At 50.8% G+C, this 13,727-nt stretch overlaps 1 protein-coding gene across 1 annotated transcript in view; it reads right to left on the minus strand.

The window, feature by feature from the left end:
• Positions 1 to 13,727, minus strand: part of ZC3H7B (zinc finger CCCH-type containing 7B) — a 36,235-nt gene that overhangs the window by 20,858 nt on the left and 1,650 nt on the right. Inside the window, exons 2-11 of the mRNA XM_006890186.1 lie at positions 7,607 to 7,640; positions 7,295 to 7,492; positions 6,181 to 6,339; positions 5,050 to 5,130; positions 4,459 to 4,515; positions 3,337 to 3,379; positions 2,594 to 2,787; positions 1,998 to 2,319; positions 1,106 to 1,164; positions 241 to 340 (exon numbers count right to left, since the gene is read on the minus strand). Of these exons, the coding sequence (XP_006890248.1) occupies positions 241 to 340; positions 1,106 to 1,164; positions 1,998 to 2,319; positions 2,594 to 2,787; positions 3,337 to 3,379; positions 4,459 to 4,515; positions 5,050 to 5,130; positions 6,181 to 6,339; positions 7,295 to 7,492; positions 7,607 to 7,640 (1,247 nt within the window). The remainder of the gene's footprint in view (positions 1 to 240; positions 341 to 1,105; positions 1,165 to 1,997; positions 2,320 to 2,593; positions 2,788 to 3,336; positions 3,380 to 4,458; positions 4,516 to 5,049; positions 5,131 to 6,180; positions 6,340 to 7,294; positions 7,493 to 7,606; positions 7,641 to 13,727) is intronic.

Raw genomic sequence — 13,727 nt, forward strand, 5'->3', positions numbered from 1 at the left:
CGGTCAGGCTTCTGGTTGGAGGAGAGATGGCTCAAGGCTCAATGGAGATTCCTGGCTCTGCTCCTCTCACTGTCCAGAGGTTTGGAAAGTGTCTAACTCCCGCCCCGTACACTTGCTACTCCAGTCAGTAGTGGATCCGACCTCTGTGGGGATACAGGACTCTCACGGTGGAACCCTGAGTCCCTGCGATTCCCAGCATTGCTGGGGAAGGGGGTGTGGCATCATAAAGTGCGCTCTTACCTGTCTTTGGGTAGCAGAGCTGACATGCCTGCTTGAACTCATGGGTGGCAGCCAACGGGTTCTTGATGAGCAGGGCGGTGTTGGGCATGGAGGGCTCTGGCTGTGGTGGGAGGAGGGCGACCATACTGGGTACTGGAGCAAGGCTGAGGCCACCAGGCCCAGCCTGGGACATCTGGAGTCACACTATGTCCCACCCAACCCTCCTAAAAGCAGAGCACCTACAAGTGTCTGTAACATAGCCAAAAACGGGGGGCATCAAGGCTGGCTCCATACTGGGAATATTCCAAGCTGTTGGGGTTGATGGGTGATAGTGGGCCCTAACAGAGGGCTCTGTACCCACCCCTAAGCTCTAATCCTCAACATCTGTGACCCAAGCCATTGGCAGATGGGCAGGAAGGAAGAACGACTGAGTGCCGTTCCCAGGGCCATGAGCTCGAGCTTTGGCTGAGAGTTCAGGCTGCCTAGCCCCTGGGCAGCTCTCTGGGGATTAGGAGGGCTCTAGGCCCAGGAAGGCCCTTAACCATGGCCTTGATGCTCTTTTCTGCCAGATAAGGATGAGGAAAGATCATCGCTGGCCTCCACACTAGGGGATGCATGTTGAAGGGGCTGAGGATTAGGGAAGATCATCGCTGGTCTCCACACTAGGGGATGCATGTTGAAGGGGCTGAGGATTAGGGAAGATCATCGCTGGTCTCCACACTAGGGGATGCATGTTGAAGGGGCTGAGGATTAGGGAAGATCATCGCTGGTCTCCACACTAGGGGGTACCACGTTGAGGGCTCAGCCCCATCCTGGAGCCTGCAGCTGCATTCTGCTCACCACCACCCTCGCCTTGAGTGGACACAGACCCTGTCCAATCGCTCACCGAGGGGGCTAGCTTCTGAGGGCCGCTTGGGGGCAGAGGGTCCTGTGTGCTGGTGTCCTCTGGACAGGGAAAAGAACAAGGGTCACCTGCCTGGTTCTGGAGGGCATAGGGACCACCCCTGGGCTTTGTTTATGTGTCTCCACCTCAGAGAAGCCACTAGGCCACCCATCTCCCCTACTCAGGCCAATCCAACTGTCCCTCTACCCTACGGACCACAGCCCTGCACAGAGAAACCCAAGTCAGAACACCGGCACTGTCCCACTGCCCAGTGCCGAGCTCCTCGGTTCGCCTCCCAAGTCCTCCCAGGGCCACCGTGTGCCTCCTGACATCCCCACCCTACTGTTCCTGTGTCATCTGCGCACACTATGCCCACTTCCTGGCAAATGGGAGCCCTCCTTCAAGACCTCTCTCAACTGTCACCTCTGCCAGGTGGTCTTGACCCTGAGCTGGGGAGGCCTCCCAGGGTTGTGACCTCGCAGCCCAGGAGTCCCTCTCGGCCTGCACATTAAAGGTGTTGGCGCCATGCCTCCCGCACATCTCCCCGTCCTCCCGTGGTGTCCTGGCCTTGTCAGCCAGGGGTTCTGGTGTCCTCAACAACCTGGCTCGGCTCAGCCTGATCTTGCTGCCCTCTCTCGAGCTGCACGGGCTGTAGGAGGCACATGGCACATAGAGGTGTCCTGGTCCGGCCTGGCAAGGGCAGGCAGTGTGGTCATTCCAGCTCCACTCTCACTGACTGACCTCAGGAAGTTACTCCCCTCTCTGCATCTCAGCACCCTCATTAGCAGCGAGGGGCTGCCCCGATTTCCCCAGGGAATCCCTAAAGTCTGTAGATGGGACGGTGCTCTGCTAACGGTCCCAGAGGGTGGCAGTGAGGGTGCTGGCCAGGCCTCACCCACAGAGAAGGCATCAGGCTTGTCCAGGGAGCTGCGGGCCGCTCCGAAGCTGTCCAGGGCGTCCAGCCGTGTTTCCGAGTATGGCAGCAGGTCCAGAGTGTCCAGAGCCGAGCCTGCGGGGTCGAGGGCATCCAGCACGGAGGCGGCCAGCTTCTTGGAGGAGTCCATGACGAGGCCAAAGGAGGCGGGGGGCAGTGGGCTAGAGACAGGGACGGAGCTGCCCACCACAGGCGGCAGCAGGGGGGTCCCACCAGGAAACACAGGGATCAGCTGGGGCAACTCGCTGTGCAGGCCGCCGGGCAGACCACCCTGGACCAGAGACTAGGGGACAAAGAGGAGGGTTAAGAGGAGGATCCGATCAGGAACTACGGGCTGCACGCAGACAGCTCCTTCCAGGCCTCAGAGCCCCAGCCACCCATGTGGGGGAACCCCAGGGGCCTTATAATCCCTCCTCTGTGCACCCTGCAGCTTCAATGTTTGGTTCCCTCTCTAGGCTTCAGTTTCCTTAGCTGTTGTGGCGATTCAGTTGGGCTGTGAGGGGAATGCGACACAGTCCCCAGGGAGGGGCCCAGCTGCAGAGCGACAGCACCCTCACCAGTGAGTCCAGGAGGGTGTCCAGCTCTGGACCAAAGACATCCCCGTCGGAGAAGTCATCCAGGCTCTCAGTGCTGGAGAGGGGCCTGCTGCTACTGTCCAGGGGGGCCAGTAGGTCCAGAACATGGGGGAACAGAGGCATTGTGGGGGTGGAGAGCAGGGGGGCCAGAGAGCTGTGCAGGTCTATGTAGCAGTCTGTGGAGGGAACAGTTCAGCAGTCACAGGGGACCCTGTTTACATGGGTGGCCCTGGGGTCCTCTTTGACACCTCTAGTCCCCTCAGCTTCTGCTGGGAACCCTGCCTGTCCCACTGCCCCCTAGTGGACACAGCCAGTCAAGGACATTAGCCATCTCCCACCAGCTCTCAGGAGGGCGCGCTTGGGACTAGAAATGTACAGCATCACCATCTATTGTCACATATGCAACACCCTCTAAATGACACTGTAAAAGGGGCCCTTTCTGGAAGCCAGTGAGAAGAGGAGTGCCACTAGGAGGGGCTGGCCTCTGTGAGGATGGGGACACGGGAGGATGGAGACTGTTCCCGCTCCCCAAGGGTCCTTGTGCCTCAGCCCTCACTTGCTCTTGGGACTCAGGGAGCCCAAAGGTGAGGAGTCCCTCAGAAGCACCTGACTGCAGATCTGAGGATGGGGGCTCCAGGTACCTCACTTCCCAGAGGTTTGGGGTGAAGGGCTGAAGCCTGCCCTAGGCCCCAGCTCTTTGCACCCCTTTATCTCAGGGACACTACCTGTCTCGATGTCATCGATGGATCCCAGTCCGTTGGACGTTCCCTGTGAAAACAAAAGGAAGGCAAGTGAGGTAGGTGGGTGGCTAGGCTGTGACACCCAGGACTCGGGGTGCCCCCTTCCTAGGGGCCCTGGAGATGGACAGAACCAGCTCTCGGCCCCTCAGCTGCCCTGTGTTCACACTTTGCATCCTGATTCCCACTGCCTCCATATTCTTCCAAATTAGACTCAAGAAATGCCCCCAAGAAGAGACGGAGGCTCAGGGGTGCTAGTGGCCAACACAGGGCCTGGGCCGCCCCCTGATGTGACACCAGCCAAGCTTCTTTTCCACCATATGCCTCAGTCTCCCCTTCTGAACAATGTGGCCGGCAACCAGGCTCCATCAGGGCTCTTACGGCCCTTCCCTCACTCTCCTGGATTCGCTGAAGCCCACTCAGGCCGCCCCCATGGTGAGTGGGGGGAAGCCGAGTGAGTGAGTGAGACCTCACGGGGTCTCACAGATCTTAGAGAGCTTCTCTCTTTCTCTGGCTCAGTGACAAAGCAGTCTCAGTTCATGGATTGAGACACTGAGGTTTGGAGCTCACACAGCCAGCACACGGTCAAGCGGACCCTTAACTGTCAGAACCAAGCATCTGAGCTGCCATCGACCTCACAGCACACTCCTTGGGAGGGGACCCGTGAGGAGGAAAGGCTCAGTGAGGAGGGTCCAGGGAACACTGGAAAGCAGAGCGCAGCATGAGCCAGGAGGTCCGGCCTCAGCAGAAAAGTCAGTGGGGCAGGATGAGTGGGATGGGAGAAGCAGCGGAAAGAAAGACCACGGGGACCAGACGACCAGGCTGCCAACATCAGGGTCCAAGAGTGACCAACCATGTCCACCGACAGCAGCCACAGCCTGCACTCTTGGGAGACCCCACTCAAGAAGGAGAGGACACTGTGATCTCAGAGCTCTTAGTCCAGGATGCCAGTCACGCTCCCTTCCCAAGAAAGACTTTCAACTCACAGCAATGGGACAAAGACAGAACAGTCCTTTACACCCTAAGTTAGACCCAAACAAGGCCCATGTAGCAGAGACCACGCTGATGCTGGGGACGGGGAAGGGGCTCCAGGTCCACGTCCCACCCTACCTGATCCGCCACGCCAGTCGCCGTGCCATTACTCAGCAGAGAAAAGGTTTCCAGTTCCTGCCAGAAATTGGAGAGAGGTAGGGCAAGGTGAAAACTCTGGAAAGATGCAGTGAGGGAGGTCCTGCCCTGCAGACTCCCTGACCCAGTCATGCCTCAGCCACCAAGGAAGGGAGAGGACAACAATCAGCTCAAGGTCACAGCAGGACCGGAGCCACACCTTCCCCACCTGCAGCTTCCTGCCACACGACACCATTTCAAATGCACACCCCACAGGGTCATCTTAGAACATGGGGTGGAAGGACACCAGTGTCCACATGCATGGCAGGCACCCACCCCGGCCTGTCTGATCCCAGGGCATGAGATGGGCCTGAACATTTAGGGTTTGCGATGACTTGGGGCTTGGACCACTCTTTTTCCAACAGTTCTTGAAGTCATCCTTAGGCTTCCAGCCAACAGAATGTGATGGGAAGGGTCACCTGTCTCTCTTCCCCTCATCCTGCCAGGCTCACTCCTCCCCAGGGAACCTGGTGTCTCCCCACAACCCTCCCCACCGTCACCTGGCCCCACTGTCACCAGGCCCAGAGCCACTACCTGGGGTCTCTTATACGCCTTCCGAACTCGCAGCCCAAGCTTCTGAGCCAGCTCCTGACCAAGCTGAGTCACACTGTCATCCTGGGGACGGCAAGGCCCAGGTGGGCTGGTCAGAGCTTTCGGAAGCCTTGAAGGGTGCCCCTGCCACCCCATGTCACAGATGAGAAAACCCAGGCCCCTAGTGTGACTCTGCCAAGTTCAAGTGACAATGGGGGGATGAGGCAGGGCCATGCTTCTCTTCTTCCCTTTTTTGTGGGAGAGAGCAGGGAGAGGAACAGGTTTTTTTATTTTAACACTTTATTTCTAACATTCAGCAGATGGTAGAAAGATTAAGTGCTTGATTACTAGGTTGGTGGTTCAGAACCACCCAGCAGTGCCAGGGAAGGCAGGCCTGGTGGTCGGTGTCTGAAAGCTCACAGCACGGATAGGATAGGAGCAGTTAGTTCCATAAGAGGTCCCTATGAGTCAGACCGGACTCCAAGGCAGCAAGGACAGTGGCGGGAACGGAGCCCTTTCACACAGTGGTGGGTGGGGCCTAGAGCCCAGGCTGCTCCATCTGCCCAAGTTCAGCGGGCAGTGGGTCTCGAGGGCAGGTATGGGCGTTGAGTGCACTGCTCCCGAGCAGATGAGTAAATGGGGTACATGTCTCACTGTGGGCAGGCTGAGGATAAGTGAGGCTCTGTATTGATCAATGTCCCTTCCCCATCTAGTGGCAGCTCCTGTGTCAGGGCCCACCCCAGCACACCCATCTCCCCTGCACCCCTAACTGAAGCCCTGTCCTCTGAGGGTGTAGAGGTCACATGTACTTGTTCTGGAAGCAGACCGCTTGGCGTCACCTCTTAGGTCTGGCACCTCTGATCTGTTGTGACATGCGTAAGCTACCTTCTGTGCCTCAGTCTCCTCATCTCTAAAATGGAGCCAATAATGGAAGCTACCTCACAGAGCTGCTGCAAAGATTCAGGCCTCCTTAACACCCAGTGTCGTTTTGGCAGGGCTATTACTAACATTGTACCTGCAGCTCTTTGTCAGGTGGCGGATGGGGCTCAGAAAGCAGGGCTTGGCCCGCGTGAGGGTGGGGCAGGAGGCCTGCGGCCTGGCCCGGGCCCGCTCGGTGTATCCAGTGGCACTCACGTGGGGCAGGGCCAGGGAGCAGCGGCTGCTGCACTCATACGCCTCCTTGTGACGGCCCAGCTCGTTGAGCGTCCGCGCCTTGCGGAAGAGCGCACGGATGTTCTCCCCGTCCAGGTCCAGTGCCCTCTCACTGTCCTCCAGCGCCTTCTCGAACAGGCCCTGCCAGAGAGCGGAGAGCAGAGGGCAGGCCCCAATGAGTGTCCCGGAACCCACCCTTCTCGGAGCCATGAATGGCCTCCAACCTCCCTGCAGGGGTCAGAGCCCAGGAGATGGGGTCGGGGAGAGCACAGGGCTCAGACCCTGGATCCTGGACACCCTGTGATTGAGTGCAGGCGCTGCCCATGGATTCTGGAGCGAGGGGCCTCCAGGTTCTACATAACGAGCCTGTTACTCAGATACATCGACTTCCATCGCAGTGTCTGGTTCTGAGCAACAGGACAGAGAAAGTGACAGCGCAGCACACAGGCCACAGTGGGAGGGGTGAGCCTTCCAGCCCCGTGCTTGTCATTATTATGTGCTGTTAACCGGAACCAACCCATGGTTGACCGTCCACTGAGTTTTCAAGGCTGCAGATCTCACAGGAGGCGATCATCCATCTTTCTTTCACAGAGCAGCTGGTGGATTTGAATTGTGTGTTTTGTGAGTTCACAGAGTAACTCACACTTAGGGCACCAGCACTTCCATTACAGATGTCTCATTAATCCAGAACATTCCACTCTGGACCCGCAGAGGGTCTACAGGAACACCTCATATAGGATATAAGAATGATCAAGTCTGTGGGTGAGTGGGGTGGGGAGGCTGGGGCTTTGAGGGGTAGGTAACAGAGGAGGCTGGAAAAAGTCTGGAGAAAGTGAGTCGAGGGTGAGGATGAGGGTGACAGGAGGGCAGCCCAGACAGGAGGAGCAGTGGAGGAAATGATTACAGACAGGAGGGTTCTCAGCCCTGCCTGCCGAGTGCAAGGCCCACCTGAGCCCCTGAATGGATTCATCTGGGGAGTGCGTGGACATCAGCACCTTAAGACACCTTCTTCATCAATCTGCTTGAAAAGCCCTCTAAGTGGGTCTGAGTGCCCAGGAGTATGGAGAGAGGGTGGCAGGCAGTGGGTGAGGCTCACCATGGTGAAGTAGCAGGCGGCCCTGTTGACGTGCAGCTTACACAGCAGCTCCCGAGGCAGTGCCACCTGGTCAGAGGCGGCGTAGTCCGCCACGTTCAGCCCCTCCATGTACTGCACCAGGGCCTGCTTGTAGTCCTTCTCCCGGAACAGGTCATTGCCCTCAGCAAACAGGTTCTGCACCAGCTTGAGCAGAAAGGCCTGGGGGGCAGAGCACAGAGGTGCTCATGGGGTTCACCCAGCAGCTGCAGCCCTGACCCCCTCGCCCCATCCCCACCTCACCCACACCTTCCCAGCCTGGCAGGCGTCACTCACCTCATATTCTTCTTGCTTTAGGGGTAGTGTTGACCTGGAACAGAAAGAAGAGGGACAAGGATCTAGGTCAGCTCTGGGGGCCTCTGTCTCCTCTCCCAGCCTCATGGAGGTCACAGCACTGGACGTCTGGTCAGGAAGAAGCTCCCCAACCCAGACATTAGGCATCAGGAGTTGGGGTGAGGAGACAGTAGCTTCACTTGAAATCAAAACCATGTAGGCTTCCCATTCAGCATGGGGGTGCTGGAGGGAGCTGTGCACTATCCACCATGGCCAGGCTCCCCTGGGGCACTGCTGGGGCAAGAACTGAAGGCAGACCTAGGAGGACATCACCTCCCTGCCACTGAGTCAATTCTGACCTGTGTCAACCCTACAGGACAGAGTACAGCTACCGTATCAGGTCTTCACGGATGTCAATCTTATCAAAAGCAGACGGTCTCCTCTTTCTCCCATGGAGCAGCTGGTGGCTTTGAAATGACAACTCTTCAGTTAGCAGCCCAACACTTAATCCACTCCACACACCAGCAGCGCTCCCTAGGAGCTTAGTGGTTCTGGTAGGGAGGACTTTGTTTTCCCGAATGCTAAGATGTAATCCATGGTGAAGGACTCTTTGATCTTCTACTTCAAGGTTAGTGCTTCAAGTCTTTACTTCCTGCAAGCAAGGTTGTGTCATCTGTTTAACGTAGGTTGTTGATGAGTCTTCCTTTGGTTCTGAGGTCTAATTCTTCAACATAAGCCAAAAGCCTTGAGGCTGGAGGCTGGAGGCTGAGGTGGCTGTGAGCACATTTTGGAAGCTGCCCTGACTAAGCAACTATCTTGCTGCCAACCCGAATTATAGTCTTTTGACTTCCTTAATAAGGTTCTGTTGGATCAACTTTCTTTGGAATGGGAACAAATATAGATCTCTTCCAGTCAGTTGTCCAAGTGGTTGTTCTCTGGATTTCTTAGCACAACTTGGTGAGCACATCCAGAGCACCGTCTGTTTTTGAAATATGTCAGTTGGTATGCTGTCAATTCCTGGGGCCTTTATTTTCTGACAATTCTTTCAGAGCAGCCTGAACTTCCTTCATCACCACAGCATCTTGCTCATACATTGTTTCATGAAATTCTTCTGTGTCCATCAATTTCTTTTGGTACAAGGACTCGGTATACTCTTTCTATCTTCTTTTAATGCTTCCTGAATAATTTAATATTCTGCCCAAAGTATCCTTAAGTATTGCAACTGGAGGCTTTAATTTGTTCTTCAGTTCCTTGAGCTTAAATGCTCAAGTGAGTTCACCCCTTTTGATTTTCTGACTCCAGCTCTTTGCACATTTCATTTAATACTTTACTTTGTCTTCCCCTATTGCCCTTTGCTAAAAGAACAAACAGATTCATTCTAGAAAGGGTGAGACTAGGTGCCCCTTGGAGGCAAGGATTCTGAAGCTTCATCTGACATACTTTAGACATGTTGCAAGGAGGGACCAGTCCTTGAAGAGGGACGTCATGCTTGAGAGAGTGAAAGGCAGCACAAGAAAGGAAAAACCCTGATGAGATGGATTGATTCAGTGACTGGGGTAATGGAGTAGGTGTGTCAGAGACAATAAGATTGGCTCAGGATAGAGCAGGATTTAGGGCTATTGTACACAGGGTTGCTATGAGTCGCAGACGACTCAACAACACATGACAATATAACAACATGGTTCTATGTGGTCTGTGAGCTATTGCAATGGATCTCGGACCCGGTAGAGTAGTAAAGTTGGTGCTGGGATGAGTAGAGTTGTGGGAGCATGAGAGACACGTCTGATCCCATGGGAATTGATCTTGTGGGTGTTGTTGATGGGGGCAGTTTTCCTTTGTGGACTTGGTAAAGATCAGGTATGGCTGTCCCCATGCTGCCTTTGCTCTTTTTACAACACCCCAGTGGGTAGACAGAACCACCATTTCTGAGCAATTTGTGTAGAAATTATTAAAGACAAAGCTAATTTGCTTTTTAATTTAACATAACATTAATTTATAAACATATATCATTGTTGTTAGGTTTAACAGAGTCAAGTATGTCTTACAGTGACCCTAGGAACAACAGACCTGACCCCATCCTATCCTGTGTCATTCTTACACTTCCTGACACACAGCCCATTGCTGCAGTCCCTGTGTCAACCCACATGGTTGAAGATCTTTCTCTCCTTTGCCGACCCTCTGCCTTTCCAAGCTTGATGTCCTTCTTCAAGGAACAGCCTCCTACAAACATGCCCAAAGGATGTAAAGCAAAGCTTTATCACCTTTCCATCCAAAGAGCACCCTGTCTCCACTTTCTCCAAGATATATTTGTTCTTTTGGCAGTCCATGGGATGTTCAGTACTCTTCTCCAACACCACAGCTCAAAGATATCAATTCTTCCGTCATCTTTATTCACTGTCCAGCTCTCAGATGCACAGCAAGTGACTAGAAAGACCATGACCTGAGTCAATTGAAACTTATTCTTCAAACTGACATCACTGCTCTTCAATAATTTGGAAAGGTCCCTGACTGTAGACTCTGCCAGTGCAATACATCTCCTCATTTCCTAATTGCTGGTACCAAGGGTATTGACTGTGAATCCATGAAAGATGAAGCTGTTGACAGTTTTAATCTTTTTTCCATCTATCATGATGTTGCCTATTGTTCTGGTGGTAAGAATTTCGCTTTCTTGACACTGAGACGCAATCCGTATTTGAAGGCTGTATTCTTTGATTTTCTACAATGAGTGTTTCAAGTTTTTCCCACTTTGAGCAAGCAGAGTTGTGTCATCTGCATAACACAGGTTTTTGTCTTGTTGGGTTTTTTTTTTAATAACACAAGTTATTAATGAATCTTCTTCCAATCTTGATGCCACATTCATCTTCAAAGAGTCTAGCTTCTCAAATAATTTGCTAAGCAGACAGACTGAATAGGTAATGGAGAGAGAATATAACCCTGACACACTTCCTTTTTCATCTTAAACCATGTTAAGACTCACTCTTGGGCACAACAGCCTCCGGGTCTAGGTATAGGTTTCTTATGAGCACAATTAAGCGCTCTGGAATTCCCATTCTTCTTACATTTTAGCTATAAGTTGTTATGATCCACACAATCAAATGCTTTTGCCTAATCAATAAAGCATAAATAGACATTCTTCTGGTATTTTCCACATTCAGGCAGGATCCATCAAACATCAGCAATGATATCCCTGGGGCCATGGCATCTTCTAAATCCTGACTGAACTTTTGGCAGTTCCCTATCTATGTTCTGTTTTAGCCATTTTTAAATGATCTTCAGCAGTATTTTGCTTGCATGAAACATTAATTATATTGCTTGATAGTTTCCACATTCTGCTGGATCATCTTTCTTAGGAATAAGGACAAATATGGACCTCTTCCAGGCTGTTGGCCAGACAGCTGTCTTCCAGATTTTCTGGCACAGATTGGAGGGCACACCCAGGGCTGCATCTGTTCATTGAAACAAGTCAACTGGTATTCCATTGATTCCTGGGGCCTTATTTTTTTGCCAGTGCCTTAAATGCAGCTTCCACTTCCTCCTTCATCCACCGGCTTCTGCTCATATGGTTGGCTGTTGTTGTTATGTGTCATGGAGTAGCTTGCGATTTACAGTGACCCTATGTACAAGAGCTCTAAACCTTGCTCTATCCTGAGCTAACCTTGTTGTCTCCAACACACTTTGTGTCCCCATTTTAATGTCCCCATTACTTCAGTCACTGAATCAATCCATCTCATCGAGGGTTTTCCCCTTCTGCACTGGCCCGCCACCCTCCCAAGCATAATGTCCCTCTCCAAGGACTGGTCCCTCCTTGCAACAAAGTATATCAGATGGAGCTTCAGAATCCTTGCCTCCAAAGAATGGCCTGGTTTCACCCTCTTCAGGATGAACCTATTTGTTCTCTTCAGCAGTCCATGGTATATTCAACACTCTTCTCCAGCACCACAGCTCAAACGCATCAATTCTCCTTCTATCATCCCTAGTCATTGTCCAGCTTTCTGATGCATAGCACATAATTGCAAAGACCATAGCCTGGATCAGTTGCATCTTAGTCTCTAGAATGACATCACTGCTCTTCAGTACTATGGAGATGTCCCCTACAGTAGACTTTCCCAATGCAATTTGTCTTTTGACAAATTTCCTGACTGCTGGTACCAAGAGTGCTGATTGTGTAGCCAAGTAAACTAAAGTTGTTATCAATCTTAATCTCTTCATCATCCATCATGATGCTGTTAATCGGCCCAGTGGTGAGAATCTTTGTTTTGTTTTTTTTTAGAATCTTTGTTTTCTTGATGTTGCGCTTCAGTCAACCCTTTGCACCAAATGCTTCAGGTACTTCTCCGTTTCAGCAAGCAAGGTTGTGTCATGTACATAATGCAGGTTGTTGATGAGTCTTCCTCCAATCCTAATGCCACATTCCTCCTCATAAAGCCCAGCCTCCCAGATGATCTGTTCCGCATATAGATTGAAAAGGTATGGAGATAGGACACATCTCTGGCGTACACCCCAATTTTAAACCATGCAATGTTTCCTTCCTTTGTTCTGACGACTGCCTCCTCGTCCAAGCATAGGTTTTGTATAAGCACAATCAAGTGTTCTGAGATTCCCATTCTTCTAAGAGTTAGCCATAGTTTGCTATGATCCGCATAGTCAAATGCCTTTGCATAGTCAAAGAAATATAGATAGTACTTCCTGAAATTTTTCGGTGCCAATCAGTCCTTTTTCTGTGTATTCCCTCCATCTTCTTTTGACACCTCCTGGGCCATTCAATATATAGTCCATAGCATCTTTCAATATTGCAAATCAAAGCTTAAATGATTTTTTAAGTTCTCTCAGCTTGAGAAATGCAGAGTGAGTTTTTCCCTTTTTATTCTCCAATCCCATTCTATTATAATACTTTGCTTTCTCTTCTCAAGCTGTCCTCTGAAATCTTCTGTTCAGCTCTTTTACAGCATGTTTCCCCTTTGTTTTGGTCTCTGACTCTCTAGTGAAATTTTCAGAGTCTCTTCTCACATCAATTTCAGTTTTTTCTTTCTCCTTTGTCCTTGAAGTGACTTTTTGCTCTCTTCATGGATGATATCCTTGATGTCATCCACAGCTCACCTGGACTTTGATCATTGGTGTTCAACGCTTCAAAACTATTCTTAAGATGATTTTTAAATTCCGGTGGAATAGATTCAAGATCATACTTTGGTTCTCATGACTTCCTTCCATTTTCTTCGGCCTCAATTTGAACTTGTACATGAATAATTGATGGTCTGACCCAGAGTCCACCCCTAGCCTAGTTATGACTGCTTCTCCAACAAGTCCATCTACAGATATAGTCAATCTCCTTCCTATAGAGCCCAACAGGAGAGGTCCATGTGTAAAGTCGCTGCCCGTGTTTTTTAAAAAAGATATTTGCAATGAATAACTCATTGAAAATACAAAATTTGATTATTCTATTTCCAGACTAACTTCTGTCACCTAGTCCATACATTCCAATTTCTCCATTGTTTCCAACTTTTGCATTCCAGTCTTCAATAACCATTAACGCATCTTGATTGAATGTTTGGTCAATTTCAGATTGCAAGATTTGGTAAACATATTCAATTTTTCCTCTTTGTTAGAGCATATATTTGAGTAATAGTCGTATTGACAGGTCTTCCTTGTATGCATATGGATAATATCCTATCACTCACAATATTGTACTTCATGATAGAATTTGAAATTTGAGTTTTTTATTAGGAACACAACATCATTCTTCTTCTGTTTCTTATTCCAAGCATAGTACACCTTGTGATTATCTAATTCATAGTGGCCAAAATTAGTCCATCTCATTTCAGTAATACCTAGGATGTCACTGTTCACATATTCCATTTCCGTTTTCTTGATTTCTGAAGTGCACATTTCTATTAAGTAAATGAAAACAGGCCCCTCATTAACACTTAAGATCTTAGAATTTCACTGTTATGCTATTATGTTAAGCTATTATGCCTCAATAAAAATTAATCTTTAGATTTTTTTTTTAGATTTTTTTGGGGTTTTTTTATTTCCATTCATTCATTGTTGCATTTTTCTCCCTGCCCAGCCCTCCCCCCTGCCTCCCCCAGTTCGTTCGCTCCTCTTTTTGAAAAGTAAAAGAAAAAAA

Source organism: Elephantulus edwardii, unplaced genomic scaffold (assembly GCF_000299155.1).
Source record: "Elephantulus edwardii isolate Elephantulus edwardi_28Jun2011 unplaced genomic scaffold, EleEdw1.0 scaffold00086, whole genome shotgun sequence".
NCBI classification, from domain to species: Eukaryota; Metazoa; Chordata; class Mammalia; order Macroscelidea; family Macroscelididae; genus Elephantulus; species Elephantulus edwardii.